At 35.2% G+C, this 23,734-nt stretch overlaps 2 protein-coding genes across 3 annotated transcripts; one reads left to right on the forward strand and one right to left on the reverse strand.

Moving 5' to 3' along the window:
• Positions 1-3,669: 3,669 nt before the first annotated feature.
• Positions 3,670-23,718, reverse strand: LOC136042447 (exosome complex component CSL4-like; the record flags this gene model as incomplete). The annotated part of the gene is made up of 5 exons (XM_065727411.1): positions 3,670-3,816; positions 7,009-7,090; positions 15,068-15,241; positions 19,756-19,830; positions 23,569-23,718. Coding segments are annotated over 5 exons (606 nt in total), but the record flags the coding sequence as incomplete, so codon positions are not given.
• Positions 9,570-13,109, forward strand: LOC136042446 (uncharacterized). Of its 2 annotated transcripts, none has more exons than XR_010621309.1 (2): positions 9,570-9,783; positions 12,831-13,109. XR_010621309.1 is itself a non-coding variant. In XM_065727410.1 (2 exons), exon 1 carries the CDS (start codon positions 10,774-10,776, stop codon positions 11,905-11,907), a length of 1,134 nt encoding a protein of 377 aa, XP_065583482.1. In that variant the 5' UTR covers positions 10,750-10,773; the 3' UTR covers positions 11,908-12,185; positions 12,831-13,109. The 2 variants fall into 2 exon arrangements, 1 of the variants encoding a protein (XP_065583482.1); XM_065727410.1 differs by lacking the exon at positions 9,570-9,783 and adding an exon at positions 10,750-12,185.
• Positions 23,719-23,734: the final 16 nt, after the last annotated feature.

A 23,734-nucleotide genomic window follows, 5' to 3' on the forward strand; every position in this document is an offset into this window, starting at 1 on the left:
AGAACCCGAAATACAAGGAATGATATTAAAATTAGGATATTTGAGTAGATTGCATTAGTGTTGCTAGGTAAAACGCAGAAATAGGGCTGCTGAAGGAAGAGCAGAATGCTTTAACCATTTGCGGATGGATGATCCAGCCACATTTAAAAAGGTTACGGATTCACGCATCATTCCCCAAAATCTAATGTTTTCTTTAAAGATTTTCTCACAGTGTCTTATATTTTAAATATAATTTGCGAAATATCAGCGAATACACACAAATCCTCGGGTGTGTTCTGATTGAGGTCCAGTAAAATATAACCATAGGGGTTATTTGCAGCCTGATTGTATGCCGAGAATAGAAATTTCGGTTCACCCGGATATATTTGACTGTTTAAAGTTATGAGGGAACTTGAATCATGAACAACCCTGTAGATGATATAGTAGGTACAACTCAAAGCAGGTGTCCTCATACTTCTGCTCTTTTGAAAGAGATTGTGTAGAACTAGGGTTACGGAAATCTATTCATGATTAGATTGGCCCGTGAACAATTGTAATAAGAGCATGGCAAGGGGCTGGCAGCCCTCCAGCCTGAGACCATTCTTCAATAGATTTAACTAAATCATCAATAATCAACCAAGAATTTGGTTGAATTATATTAAAAATGTCAGGTCCGTATTTATTTCGTGCCTTGCGCAATAGCCTTTATTTTATCGTAGGATTCTTGCCAGACACTGTAGCAATAGTAAATTTTTTTTGCATTTTCTAAAAACGTTTTATTACGATTTTAAAATATTTTCGTTGAAAGTGTCGTTTTGCCAGACATTGATGCTCCACAAAGAAATGATCCGAGTGGAGTTTTCAATTAGTACATAGTCCCTTAAATGTCAAAATACGACTAACTGTAGATGCATCCGTCCATTGAATAAATAACCATAATTCCCTATGTTCAAGAACAATAAATTTAAAGAGTAATACATATTTTTCATTTAAAAATGGAAGGCACTACAAAAATAAAATAAAGAATAATACATTTTTTAATTTTACAATAAAAGGCACTACAAAAAACGTTTTTAAAAAACAATTATGACATTGATAATAATGCTTAAAAATGGGTTCCCATGACCTTCGCTCTTGGAATGAGATTAATTTCCGTACAGTTTCTATGAACATTCATATCAAAATTATATTTCCCATTGTGTCTACGCACCCCCGTGCAGACTTTTTTGATTTGCTCATTGTGTGTTTGTTTCGGTTTACCTTCGGACCTGCAAGCACAATTGGAAATCAAGTCGCTCCCCGTCTCGGATTTAATAATAATAATTTATTTTGGACCTGTCGCTACACTAGCTCCGGGTAAATGGGCCCGTCCCAATTGGCAAAGTTCTTTCGAGAGCTATTGTGCATACCTTTTTCTAAATCTTCAACTAAATTTTCGGTTTTAACTTTTAGCCAAAGTGAATCAGTATCCCCATAATATACTTGAACTTGTCACTCCCTTGGCCATTGGCACCTACACACGTTGTAAAAGAATGAAAACATGTGTTTATCGAGATTTCTGTAATTGCGCTGCCATCAGCGATATTTTCATTTAAAATAACATTTCTTTTTTCCTATGTAAGACGACCATATTGGAATCTATGATGGGGAATGATTCGAAGTTTGGATCGCCAGCGATTCGAGCACATTCCTTTGGATCGGTCACAACCGTACAATGACTTCTATTGCGCACACTCTCGCACATTTTATCGAAGGTAAAAAAAAAAGGTAAAGGATACGGTAAAGATTTCTTTTTTAAACTTCGTTTTCACTTCTGAACGGTTACTGACAAAAGTGCCAATAAACGTTTTCAAATATGGTTTTTGGCCGAATTGTATCTTTGTGACCTTGAAACTGTAGTCTAGCGTCCATCTCAAAAGAACGTGATGTACAACAATATTCTTTCAAAACGAAGATCGGCAATAACTTTTTGTTTCGAAGGTGCCCAGTGCACACCCCCACCCTCTACAAAAGAAATATTATATGGACTCAAAGAGTCCTTAGTCACTGGTCTGTTTATGCCCGGAAAAACAAAACCCTTTACCGATTCATGAAGTTCCACTTGCATTTCAACATCAATTTCAAAACCATCCCTGCAGTCCATTCTCTTCAACAGTGGCAACGTCGAGGAAATTTAGAGCCCAAGGGCCCAAATTTGCCATACAGAAAAGAGCAGTGAGACACTGCCGATGGATAAAGGGAGTTCATATTCAGAAAAAATGCATCCGACTTTACACCAGTGCCTTGCCTAGTCGGATCAGTTTCAGAGATACAATTTCCGTGGAAAATATACCCTCCCCCGTGAAGCAGCAGGTTGAGTTGCGTCATCCTCGACTTCTGGTATTTTCATATAATCTTTAGCATTATTGTTTGGGTCTCAGAATGTTTCTTCCAAAAGATCCATTAGGTTACAAGAGATCCCAAAATTTAAAGGATACGCAAGGCATCCTTCAACAGCTTCTTCTGGGTCTAAAAAATGCCTTTAGCCCACTGGCCATAACTTACAACGCCTGGCCCTGGGGGTATGTGCGTGTCAACATTGGATTTTTTTTTATCTTACTTTTGAACAATTGTTTGGCAAAATGGCTATCTCAAAATTTCTATCTGATCCATTTGAAGGAATAACGGCATGGGAGAGAAGGCTAACTGCATAGCCCCCAATCACTTTTTACTCTTAAACAGTGACCTAGAACTTTTAATTTCCAATCAAATAAGCACTCACTGAAGTTTATAAGAACATCCCTTCCATAAGAAGCATATTTGCCCACAGGGAAAAACTTACAACGCTTCCCCTGGGCCGGGGGGGGGGGGGGTGTCGACACCGTATTTTTTTAATCTAATGCTTGGAATTTTTTTTAATGGCTATGTCAAAATTTTTATTGGATGAATTTGGGGAAAAAAGGCATGGGGAATCTGCCGTCTGCTTTGTTTATTATTTTATTGTTATCATGAGAAAATCTGTAAAAGCCGGAAACTAGCAAACATACAAGCCTTTCAGCAATTTCTGCACAAGAATTCAAGGCTTACTTTATCAATGAATTATTATAGTATATGCCCTAATAATAAACATTATTTTTGAAATATCATATTTACGAATATATATATATATATATATATATATATATATATATATATATATATATATATATATATATATATATTTATATATATATAAATTTTAAATCGAATTACTGATGAATAAGATTTTTGCAATAGCTTCGTTTATAAGACAAATTTATGTATTTAAATAGCAAAATAGAGATTTCCAAAATTGTACACTTTTGAACAGTCATTTTTGTTTTATGATGGCTTTTCAAATACAGAAAATGCATCGCCAGGAAAAGTTTGATAAATGCTAGATTTTGTTTTCGAGTAAGAAACCCCGTATCTAAAAAAGAAACTGTAATTTGAACACTTGATAATCAGAAATCATGCGCGAGGGAGATAGTCTATTGTATTTCAAGTTCAGTTTACAAAGTTAAATAAAATGGTGGATAAAATTCCTAAGGAATAGGCAGTTTTGCACGTGCAATTTGTAACACATATTAAAATCGAATAAAAAATGCAAAACTTCATCTTTTTCCAAGGCAAAGTATTATTTTTAGTTTATTTATGATTTCTAACCATATTTCAAAAATAGTAAAAAATACATAAATCGATGATACTTTAATAATCATTTATCGACAGATTCTTCAAATTCAAAGAGTTCACTAACAACTTTGGCTACTTTGCGATTTTCTTTCTGGAAGGTTTTCGGGCACTGCATTTCTTGCCAACCAATAGCAACCATAGGAACACCTAAAAGAGTTAAATGAGGCTTTAGGCCAAAATAAAGCTCTATATCCCAAAAGCTCCAGTCTGTACTTAAAATTAACGGTAATCTTCAAGAAGTAGAATTACAAAAAAAGAGCGCAAAATCATGGCAGCTAGTTTTTTTCTTTATTGTTATTTCTTTTTTTTTAGTTATGTGGCTGCACAGTGAATTTATCTTTCCCTTAAAATACACAGTCCACAGTTCTACTCTTGCTGCCACACTGTAAACACAAGGACTTTTGCAGCCAAGAAGCATTGTTAATCAATAGATAGCAGTTACCGTAATACTTTAAAATTTATTATAAAATATGGAAATTCATGCAAAAAAGAATCTTTATGCATAGAAAAAAGGAGTGTATTTATTAAAATTACGACCAAAAATTTATACTTTTCATGGGCTTAAAATTCTATAAAAAAAAACTATCATGTTTTTAGTTCTCTTTACTGAATAAAAATTAAACTTAGCAATGACTGGCAGGAAACACGGGGTTATTTGAATTCATTTGCTGACATAAGCTAAAGAAATAGGTTCTTTCGTGGCAAAGTAGGTTTGACCTCAGCTTTGTATTCGAGACCCAGAGAGCGAACCCGGCTTTAGCAAAACACTGCAGGGCCGACACAAGGGCCTCAGTAGTTAAGAAGCGTCGTTAATCCGATACATAAAGCACACAGGGTGCCTGCCACAGGGGTCTGTGTTGGGTACCCTATTGTTTCTTGTATACATTAATGATCAAATGCAGGTGTCAACACCAAGGTACAATGATAGCTCGGTGGGAGCAATACCTCCAAGTTTTGCTGGTAATACTCAGTTTACAATGGCTGCGAAAACAGAAGCAGGTTTGAATAAGGAATGGCGAGGATCAAGAGGTGGATGCGAGCGAACAAATTGCTTGTTAATCCGAAAAAAATAATGTTCATGTTATATGGCAGAAGCACAAATTACTATCCATGGATCAAAGAAATTGAGTTACAAAATGGACCAAAATGGATTTGGTCGTCAACGTTCACTAGCCATTTATATCAGCTATGGGTGTTACAAAATAAAGCTGTTAGAGTTTTGACCAATGACCTGTCCCAGAGTTCAGTAAGATCGAGGTATCAGCAATTATAAATTTTACCATTTTTGGTTTGGTTAAATTTTATGTAAATTTGTTTATGCATAATTTTTTTTTCTAATCTAAAATTAAAATTTAAGATAAGATTTAATCATCATAAAATACTAGAAATGTTGAATTAGTTAGAACGCCGGTTCCAATAACCACCAGATCTAAATTTGCAATTAGGTATATTAGTCCTGAAGTCTGAAAAAGGCTTCCGGCTGAAGCGAAAGGTTAGAAGGCCCTTGAGGGATTCCGTGCTTCTTTCAGATGCATTTGTTTTAACCAATATTGTAGACAAGGATTGACTGATTGACTTGGGAGTGAGTACATGCTTGTGAGTTTTAAAAGAGAAATTGATTCGTGTGTTGATTGAAGTGAGTATCGGTATGTGAAAGAAAGTATGATGAATCATAGAGTATGAGGGTGGGATTCCTTTTAAGTTCCCTGTAAAAATAAATTATCTTTAGAATGTTGATTAACTGTTTAGTAGGGATGGGGGAAAGAAGGAGCAGTCAGATGATTTTATTACGAGGAAGTGTAATTAGTGTATTAGTAGTTAAAGTGTCCCTTTTTTGGGTGGTCCCAAACATGCTTATATGCGTCGGGACCTAATTTGATATTGTTAGTATTATATTAAGCATTATTTCATTAGTATCATATGGAGTTTTCTATGTTGAGTTATCTTACCCATTTGTTAATAAAAAAAAGAAATGAGGCAAGCCACAACAAAAACTAAGGAGGGGGGGCTTTATGTCTACTTTATGACTGCTATTCAAAAATATCGCTGGTAAGAATTATCAGCTGCTTGGTAAACCCACCCTAATCAGACCATCTTGCAACTGCCTTTTTATCATTGTATTTCTTTTTTTTTGGGGGGGGGGATTGCAAAGGTGTTCAATTTTTCGAGGCTTATTATATTGTAAGGCTAAGGGCTTCTTTAAATTCTATTCAGGAAAATTTCAACCATTCATGAGATTAAATCATAACTTCAACACAAATGTCACATCGTCATTATTATCGACAAGAGCGAATATTGTGATATATAAGAATATTAAAAACGAATGAATCAATCGAGGAATCCATCTGGTCTAATTATTCCAAATAGATTTTTACTAGATTATACAGCTGCTTTTCTTTACTAAACAAATGAAATTTAAACTAAAAGACGCAACATGAAAACATGATTAAACTGTATTCGAAAGGCTCATAAGCCCCACTGAACCCATTGTCATTGTTCTACTAATTAAAATAGGTTGCGTTGGACATAAGCATTGATTTTCTTGTCAAAAAAATGGCAGCTTTCTAGTGAAACTTGAAGACACAATTTCTTTTACTAAACAAACGTAACAACATTCAAACATAAACATTCATAAAGATTCAAACATAGGCCCCACTGAACCCATTATCATTGTTCCAGTAATTAAAACAGATGGCGCTGGACATAAGCATTGATTTTCTTGTCAAAAAATGCAGCTTTCTAGTGAAACTTGAAGACACAATTTTAAAGTGAACAGTGAAAAACATTCTGACAGATAAAAATAAATAGAAAAAAACTACATATTTCTTTAGAAACCGGTTACAAAAAATAAAAACTACTAAAAAACTAAAACACAATATTATGACAGATCATGTAAACTTATTCATCAAAAAGATCTTTAGATTTTTCCGGATTTCGTTTTACGAGCATATTGCTATGCCTAGATTCATATGGAAAGAACCTGAGTTCCACGCGGAGGGCTAAGATACAGGCATACGCTAAACACAAAGGCATGGTTTTATTTCAGGGGGGGGTGTTGTAAGTTCGTCAAAATCAGCTAAAGAATAAATTATATAAGAAATAATAAAAGAACGTAATTTTTTGGTTGGGGGAGGAGACTGACCGTCGAGAAGAATGCACCAGGCTGCAGAGACTATAATAATGATTTTTCAGGTGGTAAATAATGAGCATTCCCGGAAATAGTTTTTTGAAGAACAAATTATCAGGAGGCTTGCCTAGTTATGACATAAATAATTTGTATAAAATTAAAGAAAAGGGGTCAAAAGTTACTTAAAAAGGGGAAAGAATCCGTATATTTACCTCCTTCTCCATATGCGATGACAACACCCAATTCATCTTCCGCTGTCGTTAGTAAATAAGATTGTGAATCTCCAATTGAAACCTATATACTAAGGAAAAATATTCGAAACAAAGTTTATATTATTAACGTCAAACTAATATAGAATAATCCCTGAAAAATTGAAAGTTCAATAAATTATGAAAATACGTTCAGGTTGACCCAAATAAAGTGTTACAAGTCAATATCTCGAAAACCAAGCACACGAACAAAAAATTTCATTTTTAATTGTGAACCGCACTAAATGGGAAGACATTGACGCTTTGAAGTGCACACATCCCTTGAAAGAAAATACCCCCCGTTCCCCTGTAAAATTTTACCTAGAAGAATTTGGTAAAAGCCGCGAATGTTCAAAAGTCGAGTAGTTTTCTAACAAAGACCAAAAGGTAATCATAATAGTTGACGTTCATGCAAATTTGATGGATTCAAAGACTTTGGCTTCAGTTGATTTTCTTTCAACCATGCTTGCCGCAGGAATTCTACCAACTACATCCATCTCCACACGAGTAACTAATTTTACAACTTCTTTGGTCAACAATATTTTCTCTACACTTAGCTTGAAGGAAAATTTAATTTGAGTTAGTGATATATCTGATCGTTTTCCAATATGTTCCCGGTTCAGCTTTAAACAGTGAATGAGTAATCCGGTCCAAGTGTTTGATTCCTATTCTATTAGGTTCGGGAAGAAAGATTTATCTCTTTTTGGGTTTAAGTTGGAGGGAAAATTGAGGAGTTTTCTTTGACAATGATATTTTTCTTGTTTATTTGAGTCCTTTTATGGGACCGTAAGAGGTTATTCTTAATATTTGTAAGGTCCCAGCTTCTAATCACAGGTCTAAAAGGATTGTTCCTCGAAACCCATGGATGACATCCTGACTTCTCAAAAGCCGGAGAAGGAATAATAACGTTTGGAGGGCTTGTAAATCTGGTACACATTCAGTGAGTGCTATTCATCTTTGTCAATTCAAGATCTATCGAAATATTTATAATTCCTTGTGTAGAAAAGCCAAATCTCTCTATCTAAATAGTTTTACAGCATATGGCAATGATATTCGTAAAATTTACAACTTGACAAATTCTGTATTTAAACCTGGTTTTCAACCAACTCTCTACCTATGAGTTTGGTCATTTGTGATAAAGCTGTAGAGGGTGAACTTAATCTCCAAGAGGCATTCACTCCATTCTCCGTTAGTATTGGTAGGAATATTGCTTCTATAGTTACTTTGTCTCGGCCCAAGCCTGACTTTAGATCTTAACTCGGGCCATCTTGTCAGAAGTCTATGTTTCTCGACTTAGTAACAGTAAGTAAAATTACTAAAATTGTTAATGGGTCGAAAAACACGTCATATCCTATTCCTTCTAAGGTAGTTAAATCTATTCTTCCTTCAATAGTTTTGCCTCTTACAAAACTTGTAAATCTTTCACTTGAATGTGGATTTTTCCCGGATGCTCTTAAGCGAACTCAGATTATTGTTTTGTATAACAATAATCATTATTTTATTTTATTATTTTATTAACAATAATCATATAAACAATAATTTTTGTATAACAAAAATAACCAAGAAATGATCCAACCAATTATCGACCACAATTTTATCAGTATTTAGGAAAATCTTTGAAAAGGCTATGCCTTCTCGTCTTCTTGCTTATCTAAAATCTAAAAACTTTCTCCATGATTTTCAATTTGATTTTCGAATGAAACACTCAACTAAACAAGGTTGTATATGCATGTTCATTATGTACATTGTACATATATTTTGAATTTTGTACATTCAGCATTAGATTCGGGATTGATTCTGGTTGGTATATTTCTGGATTTTCGTAAGTCATTCGGTCCTTTAACCCCTTTAATCCATGAAATTCTTCTATCGAAGATGTCTCATTTTTGTATAACGGGAAAAGTGTTTTTTTGGTTTTAGTCTTATTTTAATCATTTTAATTTCTGTTGATCCACTTTTCTGCTAACCTCAAAAGTGAATTTTGGCTCCCACAGGGATCAATTTTAGGGTCTATACTATTTTTGATTTATATAGATGATATTTTTTATGTAGTAAAAAGCAGAAACTTATTAATTGCTGTAGACTTTGTCATCCTAAGCCTTCCCTTACCCATAGTGGCAACTATAGTTCGCCTTCTTTTGATGTCCTTGTTTGTTTTACTGATGACAGCACACTTGGCATTTCGGGAAATTGCGAATCGGAGCTTCGACTAAATCTTAAAAATTTATTTGAGAGAGTAATTTTATGGCTTGATGCAAATTATCTTACCCTAAAATTTTCTAAGTCTACTTTTTCTTATTTTTTCAAATGTTTCTCAGGCTTATCCCAATTCATCTGATATTCATCAGCCAAATGGGATAATCCAAAGGTCTAAAGATCTATATATTCGTTTTGGGGGCATTTTTGTTGATAAAAATCTATCTTTCAAGTGTCAATTAAGCATCGGCACTGTTTCTGTTTTCTGTTTCTGTTTTTTCTTGCCTATTTCTGTTTTTACAAAAAACAGAACAGAAAACAGAAACAGGCTACCTGTTTTTGTTTGACCTGTTTCTGTTTCTGTTCTGTTTTTTTCGAATGCCGCGCTATATAGCGGGCATGATACCGAAATCGTCCTTTGTCAACAAGAAGAAGAGTAATTTCTTTGATATTCAGGTGAAATCATAGCGAAATCTAAACTAGAAGCTCGATTTCTTTGCTAACCTTCGTCTAATTTTGTGTGCTGGAGCAAGCATCCTAAAGGTAAAAATTATGAATAGTTAAATTAGACCAGCTATGCAAGTCTATTTGAACTTTTGTAGGCATGAGGGTTCTAGGCCTATTGTTATCAGTCAGCTCATTCCAGATACAGCACAAGTCCATTTAACTTCTTCCTTTTTTTGTACTATGCTGTAACTCAGACTTATTTTATCCCTAGTACCACACAATTGGACATGCAGAATTCAAATATCACATTGATTTTTTTTTTTTTTCATTTTTTTTTTAAATCATCACAACATTGTCGATAACTACATTGTATGCAAAAATTAGTCACCCTGACTGGGTGTATCAGGATTTTTGTAGGAAAAATGCCTGTCTGTAATTTAAAAAAAAAAACTGATTCATATGACTTTCAGGTACTACTGCAAAACTGTCATGGATGTTTCCTCTGATGAAGAGGTAGAAGTTTTACCTAAAATCATAAAGAAAAAGCCAGTTTGGGCTAATTATGGTGTGAAGGACAAATGCAGCATCACCTGCAAGGTTTGCAAAAAGACTATCAAGGCTAGTGGAGGTTCTTCAACTACTTTTGTCAATCACCTGGAAAATGTTCATAAGATTAAGGTGAAAGTACAGTCATCTGCCTCTACTGCACGAGCACGGCAGGTCATGGATAATGTTGCCAGTGGCCCAGAAGCTGTTGTTTGTCGTACAGTACAGGGTTCATTGCCAGGATGTGGGATAGCTGAAGAACAGCCAAAGAACCAAAAGAGCAATTTTTCTTTCTCTAGAAAAGGAACTAAAGATATTCGTTCTCTGATGCTGCGCAACCGATCAAGTCAACTTAAATTGACGAAACAGTGTGTAAGAACAGTACTTGCAGACAAGTTACCACTTTCCATTTTTGACAAGCAAGCCATGCGTGGACTGATACACTCCTTGACAGGCGGTATTTTACCTCCATCGGGTCGTACCGTAGAAAGGCATGTGTTTCAAGCAAAGAAAAAGAAACTGTTGAAACTGAAATTGGATATGAATCAGGCACGAAAGGTATCTCTAATATTTGACTGCTGGTCATATACAGGGGGAGGATACTTGGCAGTGACAGTACATTACCCCAAGCTAGTCAGTGGAAAATGGGTAGGTCACAGTTGCAGCTTGCACTTTAAGCGTCTCAAGGTTCGGCATACAGCAGCAAATATACTTGCAGCAATCAGATTAGCCCTGAAGAAATTTGAAATTGAAGACAAATTGTTCTGTGTTGTAACTGATTCTGGCTCGAACGTCATAAAAGCTTGTCAAATTGGTGGAATTGAAAGTTCATCTTGCTTTGGACACTGCCTCCACCTCAGTGTCACAAATGGCCTCCAATTTTGGGGAGAAATGAATTTTGACGTAGAGCAAACACCGGAATGTGATTCAGATGATGAAGATGAAGCCGAACAAGGCACTAGTAGAGAACAATGTTCCTCAGAGATTGGTCTGACAGAAGATGACCTTCCTGATATCATAGTTTCAGACATTGTTGACACTGCTTCAGATGTATATGACTTGGAAGAGTACGACTCCGACACAGAAACTGAATGGGATGAATGGGCCAGTGGTGCAAATGATTTTACCGAAATTGAAGACTCAGTCTCACTCAATGGTGCACTCAAAAAGTTGCGTCGGACACTCAAGCTGCTAAAAAAGTCAAATATTCAACACGACCTCTTTCAAGGGCTTTGCAAAGAAATAGGACTTAGTGGTCACATCCCTCATGATGTGAAAGTGTGTTGGAATAGCACTTACGTGATGATTAGTTCCTCGTTACGCAGAAAATCTGCTCTACAGAAATTTTATGATGTAAATGTTCGCAATGCGAAAATTAGAGAACTTGAACTTACTGAACAAGACTGGTCACTTTTAGAATGTGCAACAAGTTGTTTGAGCCCTTTTGAAGAGGCCACCGAACTGGCTAGTGGGTCCACTTACACCACTTCAAGCAAAGCATACATGCTGATCAAGGGACTGGTGAGCTTCTGTGAAGCGACGAGGCCGCTTGAGAATCGCCTGAAGGATCAGCTGCTTATGCAGTTAAAAAGTATTTTGTGCAAAATCCTAAATTCAAGTTGGAGCTCTACCACCGTGCAGCTTATCTTGATCCTTGTACATATGAGCGAATGACTTTAGAAGAAAAAGTGGCAGCAAGACAGCCCCTCATATGTTTACTCAGCAGCTTACAAGATTCCTTTGTGCCCAGTGCAGTTGAGATATGTGTACAGGAACCTTAGAGCCTTAATGATGGCAACGATAAATTTTCCCGATTTTTGAATAAAGCAGGACTGATGCCCTCTGTGCAAAGAGCAAATTCCACCTCTGCACTGAACATCGAAAATGTGGTCAAAGCTTACGAGGAGAGAGTTCCCGTTTATCTTGTAGAGCGGAGGCGAAATGTGCTCTCGGTAAGTCAAATGCAGTTCCAAATCTGTCTAGATATTGGGTTAGAATCTGCTCGATTGTTACTTTGTAGTAAGGGATGTTACCTATCCCTTCAGCGAGATACGAAAAGGCTCCAAAGCTTTCTTTGTAGGATATGAAAAATCCAGACCGTGTTCAGACGCTTGAAAGTCGGAATAATACCCTTCAACTTATTTTATTCTATGATTATTTGGCTTATTTTAAACTAGAGTAAAGTAACCAAACATTCATCCCCATAACATACCATTCCTCCCAACTGAAATCACAACTCCCAAGGGGGCGAGTTAATTCTTGGCCTCCACTGATGAGTAGAAGGTGGAAAAGATTATCATCGGTCCAAAAAATACCTATGAGTTATGTTTACTTTCGAGAAAACGAAAGAAATGTACAAATTTTCGTCCCCGGTTTAGGCAGGGTTTAGGGGACGAATTTTTTGTTTCTTTGCCTTACTGTTGGCTCTTACGGAAAAGCTTTCTGAATTCTATGTTTGGAGAAGTTAAGGGAAACTTGAAAATAAAACTATATGTCATTAATGTAAGAGGTTTTGCTATTTTTCCCTCTCCCCTCTCCATTCCGTTGTCCTTCTGCCTCTTGTTTTTAACCTAATTAAGGTGATGCTTTTCTTCTAGGTAACGGATCCGTTCGACTTCTGGAGTCAGAATCACATTCCGGAGCTGACAACTTGGGCTCTGGACCACCTCATAGTACCCGCCACAAGCGTGCCTAGTGAGCAGGCTTTCAGCGTGGCTGGGTACTTTGTTAGAAAGCAGTGTTCCAGAACTAGCGACAGAACTCTGGATACCAGAATGTTTCTTAGTGATAAATTTTAAAATGTTGAATCAGTAGGGTATATTTCATTTTGTTTGTTTTTTATTTTTATATCGATAACTGAATAAAATATGACATCTGATTGGGGGTCTTAAGTGGCTATAGGCATATATTCTTGTCCCGCCTAAAGGTCGTAAGTACCAGTAGCCTATAAAGAGTGGGGGCTAGAGATTTTTTGACAACCGTGGTGTAGAAGTCTGCTATTCTTATTGAATGTAGAAAAATGTTAGTAATATCAAGCAAGCTCGAGAAAACGAAAGAAATGTACAAATTTTCGTCCCCGGTTTCGGCAGGGTTTAGGGGACGAATTTTTTGTTTCTTTGCCTTACTGTTGGCTCTTACAGAAAAGCTTTCTGAATTCTATGTTTGGAGAAGTTAAGGGAAACTTGAAAATAAAACTATATGTCATTAATGTAAGAGGTCTTGCTATTTTTCCCTCTCCCCTCTCCATTCCGTTGTCCTTCTGCCTCTTGTTTTTAACCTAATTAAGGTGATGCTTTTCTGTAAGGTAACGGATCCGTTCGACTTCTGGAGTCAGTTTTTTTCGACAATCTTTTATAATAAATGAGTGACAAAGAATTTGAGAATAAATGCAATTCGGCCGTCGGGCCTAAGAATTTTTGGTGAAATTGCACCCGATTGGACGCATTTTATGAAAAATTTTGCCAAATTTTTGCCCCCCCCCCCTAAAAATACGCTAGTGCGTTGAATTACACGAAGTTGCTCATCTTCTGTATGTAACTAAAAGGATTTAACAAGAAGATGTTTTCTTTCCTATTAGAAATAGATGAAGTAAGAAAAAACAGGAAAAACAGCTGTTAAAACAGCTGTTTTTTTGAAAAACAGCTGTTTTCTGTTTTTTCGAAAAACAGCTGTTTTCTGTTTTTTCGAAAAACAGAACAGAATACAGAAACAGGTCACCTGTTTTTGTTTGACCTGTTTCTGTTTCTGTTCTGTTTTTTTTCTGTTTCTGTTTTTCTCAAAAACAGAAACAGTGCCGATGCTTAGTGTCAATGTGATTTGGCAAAAATAAAGATATGCAGGAGTCTTGGTATTGCAAGGAAGCTCAAACACACTTTTCCTGTATGAATTTTGAAAATCCTTTTTCACCGCTTGATCCAGTCTTATGGTTCTCACTGCCAAATAGTATGTATGTGAACATTTCCTTTTCTGTTAAAACCACTTTCTAAGATTTACAATAAAGCTAAAAACCTCATTCAGGAAACTAATCGTTCAGGATTTATCCCTTTACTCGATCTCGAATCACTGCATTTTCTTTCGTGTGCCTGTTTTACTTTTTCTCAACTTCGTAGTGACCACCCCCAGCCCCTAAGCGTTCCGTTATCTTTTACCTCTGATCAGATTAATTATAATCTTTGCAATACAAACAAGCATGTTCAAACTCCTTTCACTCCATGTGTAATGTCAGGCTTTAATCCTTTAATCGCGAGCCATTTTGATTGCCAGAATGGCCTGAACTCGACTCGCCAACTTTAACTCAATTAGCTACCGGAGACACGATTGCTCTAAATACTTCTGATTACATTTGAATCTAGTAATACTTCTTTTAGTGACTACAATTTTTGTAATTAATTACTATAATACCTAAATACTTTCATAATTGAGAACTTGAATAACATTAGCATATGGCACACAAAGCACAAAAATTGTCTTCCTTTACTCTTTGCGCATAAATTCTTTTTTTTTGCAAACTTGTTCCCCGTTGCAGGTCACGACTTTTTGCCATCCATCAGAGGGCAAACGTAAAGGAATTCGTCCCTGAATGGGGTAGAAAAGGATCATAGAGAAGGATTTAAGATAAATTGAATTTTCAAGGGATGAGATAAAGAATGAATGCTTTGAGTAGATCAGAGTGGAGGAAGACCAGGCGCAACTATGGTATCCTCAGGCGACTTGGAGCTACAGTGAGTTGTTGGTGATAGTAATAGTATAAGTACTGCATTTTAAGTGAAACAAATTTTGTTTCTAATTCTTTCCTGTGCAACTTTCCTCTACAATAGAAGAAAAAAAAGGATACCACTTTGGAAAGAACAATATCTCCGGGTCTAAAACTCTTGTACATTTCCACCTTATCTTTTTGCTCAGCCTGAACATCTTCTTTTCTTAAAAGACCACTGAATGATTCGGACAGCTCCACATCTCGGATGCAGAGAATTTGACATTTTGCATATCTTTGAGTCACTTGTGATATCTATAAAAAAAAGTTGATTTATTACTTAGAAGAATGAGTTCTAACTGAACAGTGAATATAATCAACAGTAAAATCAAAATACTCTTAAGAGTCCATAGTCGGAAATATTAAAAAAAAAGGAAGACAATGCTTTATGGCAGTGAGAAAATATTTTTAAGAAAAAACCTTCAGAAAAAAAACGCCAAAAAATTGTCATTTGTCGTTCAACTACCAAAGATTAAACAAGGATAGAGTGCATCACAGGATAGAACACTGTTGTCAGATGTCTGGTTTAAATTAAGCCGCCATAAAAGTGAAAACTCTGGACAGAATTACTCAACAAACACTATAATTCGCCCAAATACCTCTACTTAATAAAAGAAGTTTGATAATAAAGCAATAGATTAACAGTTTAAAATAAATTAATAATAGCAAAATCTAAATATATAAATTTTGTGTATATATATATATATATATATATATATATATATATATATATATATATATATATATATATATACCTCTGGTGCCATGTTCACTTGTATATCACTCACTTGTTCTATCACTCACTTGTTCTATCACTCAGTATGTTCAATTCTATCACTCAAACATTAACAGCCAGTTTATTCCCAAAAACAACTACATCTTCAGAGGAAAGCTACATTTTCTTAACACATCTGGTGCCATGTTCACTTGTTCTATCATTCACTATGTTCAATTCTATCGCTCAAATATTAACAGCCAGTTTATTCCCCAAAACAACTGCATCTTTAGAGGAAAGCTACATCTTCTTAACACCTCTGTTGCCATGTTCACTTGTTCTGTCACTCACTTGTTCTATCACTCACTATGTTCAATTCTATCACTCAAACATTAACAGCCAGTTTATTCCCAAAAACAACTGCATCTTCAGAGGAAAGCCACATCTTCTTAACACCTCTGGCGCCATGGTCACTTGTTCTATCACTCACTATGTTCCATTCTATCACTCAAACATTAACAGCCAGTTTTTTTCCAAAAAACAAATGCATCTTCACAGGAAAGCCACATCTTCTTAACACCTTTGGTGTTAAGGTTTTTGTGGTTATGTTCACTTGTTCTATCACTCACTATGTTCAATTCTATCACTCAAACATTAACAGCCAGTTTATTCCCAAAAACAACTGCATCTTCAGAGGAAAGCTACATCTTCTTAATACTTCTGGTGCCATGTTCACTTTTTCTATCACTCACTTGTTCTATCACTCACTATGTTTAATTCCATCACTCAAACATTAACAACCTGTTGATTCCCAAAAATAAAGACGTCTTCAGAGGAAAGCCACATGTTCTTAACACCTCTGGTACCATGTTCACTTGTTCTATCACTCACTATGTTCAATTCTATCACTCAAACATTAACAGCCAGTTTATTCCCAAAAACAACTGCATCTTCAGAGGAAAGCTACATCTTCTGAACACCTCTGGTGCCATGTTCACTTGTTCTATCACTCACTATGTTCAATTCTATCACTCAAACATTAACAGCCAGTTTATTCCCAAAAACAACTGCATCTTCAGAGGAAAGCCACATCTTCTTAACACCTCTGGTGTCATGTTCACTTGTTCCTATCACTCACTTGTTCTATCACTCACTATGTTCAATTCTATCACTCAAACATTAACAGCCAGTTTATTCCCAAAAACAACTGCATCTTCAGAGGAAAGCCACATCTACTTAACACCTCTGGTGCCATCTTCACTTGTTCTATCACTCACTATGTTCAATCCTATCACTCAAACACTAACAGCCAGTTTATTCCCAAAAACAACTGCATCTTCAGAGGAAAGCCCCATCTTCTTAACACCTCTGGGGCCATGTTCACTTGTTCTATCACTCACTTGTTCTATAACTCACTATTTTCATTTCTATCACTCAAACATTAACAGCCAGTTTATTCCCAAAAACAACTGCATCTTCAGAGGAAAGCCACATCTTCTTAACACCTCTGGTGTCATGTTCACTTGTTCCTATCACTCACTTGTTCTATCACTCACTATGTTCAATTCTATCACTCAAACATTAACAGCCAGTTTACTCCCAAAAACAACTGCATCTTCAGAAGAAAGCCACATTTTCTTAACACCTCTGATGCCAAGTTCACTTGTTCTATCACTCACTATGTTCAATTCTCATCACTCAAACATTAACAGCCAGTTTATTCCCAAAAACAACTGCATCTTCAGAGGAAAGCCACATCTACTTAACACCTCTGGAGCCATCTTCACTTGTTCTATCACTCACTATGTTCAATCCTATCACTCAAACACTAACAGCCAGTTTATTCCCAAAAACAACTGCATCTTCAGAGGAATGTCCCATCTTCTTAACACCTCTGGTACCATGTTCACTTGTTCTATCATTCACTTGTTCTATCACTCACTATGTTCAATTCTATCACTCAAACATTAACAGCCAGTTTATTCCCAAAAACAACTGCATCTTCAGAGGAAAGCCACGTCTTCTTAACACCTCTGGTGCCATGTTCACTTGTTCTATCATTCACTTGTTCTATCACTCACTATGTTCAATTCTACCACTCAAACATTAACAGCCAGTTTATTCCCAAAAACAACTACATCTTCAGTGGAAAGCCACATCTTCGTAACACCTCTGGTGCCATGTTCACTTGTTCTATCACTCACTTGTTCTATCACTCAGTATGTTCAATTCTATCACTCAAACATTAACAGCCAGTTTATTCCCAAAAACAACTACATCTTCAGAGGAAAGCTACATTTTCTTAACACATCTGGTGCCATGTTCACTTGTTCTATCATTCACTATGTTCAATTCTATCGCTCAAATATTAACAGCCAGTTTATTCCCCAAAACAACTGCATCTTCACAGGAAAGCTACATCTTCTTAACACCTCTGTTGCCATGTTCACTTGTTCTATCACTCACTTGTTCTATCACTCACTATGTTCAATTCTATCACTCAAACATTAACAGCCTGTTTATTCCCAAAAACAACTGCATCTTCAGAGGAAAGCCACATCTTCTTAACACCTCTGGCGCCATGTTCACTTGTTCTATCACTCACTAAGTTCCATTCTATCACTCAAACATTAACATCTTCTTAACACCTTTAGTGTTAAGGTTTTTGTGGTTATGTTCACTTGTTCTATCACTCACTATGTTCAATTCTATCACTCAAACATTAACAGCCAGTTTATTCCCAAAAACAACTGCATCTTCAGAGGAAAGCTACATCTTCTTAACACTTCTGGTGCCATGTTCACTTGTTCTATCACTCACTTGTTCTATCACTCACTATGTTCAATTCTATCACTCAAACATTAACAGCCAGTTTATTCCCAAAAACAAGTGCATCTTCAGAGGAAAGCTACATTTTCTTAACACCTCTGGTGCCATGTTCACTTATTCTATCATTCACTATGTTCAATTCTATCACTCAAACATTAACAACCTGTTTATTCCCAAAAACAACGGCATCTTCAAAGCAAAGCTACATCTTCTTAACATCTCTGGTGTCAGGTTCTTACCTCATTTTTTGCTGATTGTCCGCACAAGTTTTTTTCTTAAATTTGGCACTTGCAATTACCAAAAATTGCATAGCAACATATAGATTTTATATATATATATATATATATATATATATATATATATATATATATATATATATATATATATATATATATATATATGTATATATATATATATATATTTATATATATATATATATATATATATATATATATATATATATATATATATATTTATATATATATATATATACATATATATATGTATATGTATATATATATATATATATATATATATATATATATATATATATATATATATATATATATAATTTTCGTGACTTTCTACTTAACCAATTTAAACAATTAGATTCTATTTTCACTATGCTTGCTACTCTAAATAGCTAATTTTCTATTTGAAATGAACGTTGTCCATAAATAACAAACATAATAAAAATCGTACCTTTAGGACTGAATCATTTTTGGCAATAGGTTTGGTAACTGAATTATGGTCGGTAAAAGATATCTCGTTTTGTACTTAAAAAAAAATTCCATCTATGTTATTTCTCTGAAAGTTTTACACATAATTTTGCCATTACACTATCTTTGTTTTTTAAATTAAAAAAAATGAGCCGTCAAGGGGGAGGTGGTGAGGTATGAAGGGCCAAGGGCTAATTTTTTCATTTTTAATATAGAAATTTACATTGTAAGTTAAAATTTTTTAGGAAAAGAAGAGAGGAGGTCCATGATGAAATCCCTCTCCTGTGCCAGATCTTTGCTCTCAATAGCCCAACCCATAATAAAATTTAACATTTAAATAAACTCCAGTATGACGCTTATTAAGTTGTTTCACCAAGCTGTTTCAACTGTTACAAACATAAATGGTAAAATACTAAAATTTGCTTCTTTTTAAAACTATCAACTTCAAAGGACATATTGATTCAAATCAAATTCAAACACCGAAAATAAAAAACAAAAAGACTTACTCTAACTGTAACAACATCCCCAGGACTTGGAACCACAGTCAATTCCTTACCACTAAATACTTCCACAACATGGGTCTAAAAAAATACAATATGAATGTCCTGATAACAGAAAGGGGGTAAAATAGGAATAACAGATAATAGAAAGAGAAACATGTCTAGAGATTAAAACCAGAAGAACAAATACTTTCTTTATCTTCGAGATGATTCAAAATTGAAAATACAGTCCATTAGCATATCTAAAACTAATTAAATTTTGTGCATGTTAAAGCAAAGTGATTCACTTTATAGCTAGAGATTTTAGTCGTTATCAGAGAATGCTAAAAATTTTCGTGAGACCAATTTTAATCCCGATTCCACCTCAATATCTCAATTTCAGTGCGACTATGATTCAAAAATTTGTGTCTTCTCTTTTTGTTCCACTACCACGAACAATTAAAAGACTTTATGTAGCCTCCTCACCAAATCAAGTTGGTATTACAGACGTTTCCACTGCAAGAATTAACTATCAACCCTTTACTATTTTTCAGTTCCAAACTCTAAAACTAACTACCAAATACATACTCAAAAGTTAATCTTATGATAAGGAGTTAAAGCATATACTATTTGATGTTATAGCTACTAAGATAACATAGCTAAAAGGCTATGTTTATGATATTTAATTTTTCTTAGTACTACCAGCTACTTGTTGATACTAATGGTCTAATTGCATTATTTGGGGGAGGGGGTTGGACAGGCCTAATATCCCTAAAGACATAGTTGCTTGACCTTCTACTATGCTAAATAAAATTGTTGTTTCAAAATTTTGACTGAATGTGCTTGGAAAATAAATGGGCTTGAAAGAAGGGCTGCTTGCCCTCAAATATCTGTTTATTTTTAAAAACGGCACCAGAAATTTTAATTTTGAACCAAATTAAATCCTTTAAAAGTCTCAATGATATTTCTAGCTATTTATAGAGTGGTTTTCTCTATGATATTGCTTATATGTCCTTTTGAAAACCTGCAGGCATACAGTTTTTTTGTTCGATTGGAACTCCTAAACGTTCCCTAAAAGTTTCATCTTAATACCCTTAGTGTTATTAGTTACAGCAACTGTGGCGGTAGCATTAGAAGTATTCATTTATTGCCTTCTGGCTAGTTCAAAATCCCCACAACTTAGCCTTAAAGGTCTAAATTAAGAATATAATTTGTTCTCCAGATATTACTTTGTCACCTTTTTGAAAGTTCATAGGTCATAAAAAAAACAATTCCTTGATTGTTTAAAATGAGTTCCTTTTTACAATTCTACAATATTTTTAGGGGCTTGCATAAGAGGGATACGGTATTTTGAATGCTGTTTTGCCCCACAGCGACCCAAAGTATGCATTTGTTTTTAAGTCCTCAGGAGGTTTGATGCGCCATCCCCATGAACAATGTTGCCAACCGCAGCCTCTCTCCCTTCCTCTCCTTAATTACGCTACCATTAGGTCATTACTTGAATTCACCCTTGACCATTTCTTAGGTATACAACTATTGTAAAAACCCAAAGAGTGTTGGTAGCAGTTTCTGGTTAATTCTTTGATACTAGCAATTTGTTCTCTCATAAGCTGAATTTTCAAGATCAGGCGTTATTAGACACCAAATGTCAGCAAAATTACATTGAAAAGACCGAGATAATCGAGATTTCCGGTGGGCAGAATATAATGAATACACAGAATATACATTCAAGGTGCACGTATCTTAGTATAGAACTTGGGCACAATTTACTATGGAGCAGGAGGAGCAACTGCCCCTCCTACCCTCGGTTTGTCCCCCCAGTCCCCCCCGCCCATCTGAAATTTGGTTTCTCTAAAAATCTTGTCAAAACTAAGAAAAGCCTGCATAATCCAAGCATCCACAGAAACAGGTCAGTCTCTTTAGTATATCTTTGCGTTTATGGTACTATAAGGCCCACTTTTCAGTTTTCACTATGGTTTTTACTTGATTTGGGAAACTTGGCTCCACCTTTGCCCTCACCCCCTCCAGTATTTTGACGATACTACACCACTCGTATACAATACAAAGAAAAAGATCCTTTAGAAACATGCCCATCAAACTTGGCACATACAAAACTTAACTTACAAAATCTCAACGCGTTTCATTGAGAATTAGATATCGTAAAATTATATTAGATATCATAACGTTAAAAAGCTTCAAAAAATTATTTTCTTCGTTTTTTCACTATTTTCTCCAAATTCCTTTTTTTCCTATCAGTACAATTGCAATTATCAGTACTATTCTTGTTATTCTAATATGGAATTCTGCTAAAGATTTTTTTTTCCTTTTCAATCCCTTCTTTTCAAGTATATGAAAAATCCGTTGGCGAAATCGAACCTTTATTTTTACGTATTTATTTAGTATTAAATAAAGCACAAGCAACCTGGACTTCTTTGGAGGATTTGAGGGGCAGTATCAACACATTTGTGGTAAAAATCCATTTCTGATAAATGGAAAGAAAATCATATATCTAAACAGACTTTCAACTTCGGCAATCTATTTAGTTTTCAGTAAAGTAAAAAGACACTCTAGCGTATTCAGGGCTTTAGAGGCAGTGTTGTCGTATTTAATGGTGGTCTTTTTATGTTTAATTTCGTTATAAAAGGAGATGACTGCCCATATTTTATGTTCTAATTTCTACCTGGTTGGAGTTTAAATATCACGACTTACTTACCATGATGTCTGAATTCAACAGCTAATATTTCTCCCGAAAGAGCAGATAATCTTAAATAACAAGCACTATTTGTAATTGATAGACATTTTTTGTACATTTTCATATTTTGGTGCATATTTTTACGCATTTTTAGCCAAAGTATGACCTTCCGACCATATCTCAATTATCACAAGTAGGCTATTTACTATGTTTTTCCTGCTATTGAAAAAGCTGTTAGTTTTCGAAGAAATGAATTCATTAAGGTTCCGTATTTTTAACCACTTTTTTCGTTTTTTTCTAATACATTAGTTTCTCTTTCACTATATTTTATTAAGTTCAGCAGAGCAATAAATCTTCGTTTTATTTTCGAAGTAGGCCTATTACCTATTGACACATACAATATTGAAGACCTTCTAATTTTACCTCCAAATAAAATCTAACTAAACCAATCTAATAGATACTGCTAGAGAATGGAATCTCTACAAAAAAGAAGAACCGCCATAACTAAGAATAATAGAGCTAACTTAAGGCGTGTAACTATAGTATTGACATTTCCCACCTTCTGGGTGAAAAAGAAGCCTTATGAAATGACCGAAAGCGGATCTAGAGCAAAATCTTGGGTGGGGGCCAAATGAGACAAGGGCGCCAACAATTGACAAAATTGACAAGTTTATTTAAGAAAAGGAGCAAAAAAGAGATAAAAAAAATGAGGGCACCAGAAAAATCTACGGTTGGGGGGGGGGGGGTAGACTCCTGGACCCACCCCTGGGGGTGACTGAAGTCTTAGTGGAAATTTCTTAGGAATAGAAAAACGAACCAAAGAAGAGTTCGAAAAACTATAATTTTTGAAAAAAAATCCCCTCTTTTGCTGGATCATCAAAAGTATCACTGAAGGAAGCAAAATTTACCTAAATAGGTCATAAATCACAGGGAGTAATGATCCTGGTCATAGGTCGACTAAACTAGCATAACTAGCATCAGCTTTTAAAATAGAAGATATGTTATGTCTGAACTGTGTCTTTTTTCTACAAGCATGAAGTTCTGCTTTTATTAATCTGTTATCTGCTTCGACTTGATTGAGTAACAGTACCATATCAATAACAATTCGGTAACAGGGTCTCCTCCAGTAACAGAGACTTTTAACTTACATCAGTTACAGGACCCTTTGTTAGATGGACTTTTCCAACCAGACTTGAGTAAATGTATCCATGTCTTAGGTATGTACCACTCCCAGCTTGTATCTTATCACTGCTTTTAGCTAAAGCTTGGCCTGAAACAGGATAAATCAAATCAGTTATGGTGAGAACCTATTTT

Source organism: Artemia franciscana, unplaced genomic scaffold (assembly GCF_032884065.1).
Source record: "Artemia franciscana unplaced genomic scaffold, ASM3288406v1 Scaffold_1300, whole genome shotgun sequence".
In the NCBI taxonomy this organism is placed as follows: Eukaryota; Metazoa; Arthropoda; class Branchiopoda; order Anostraca; family Artemiidae; genus Artemia; species Artemia franciscana.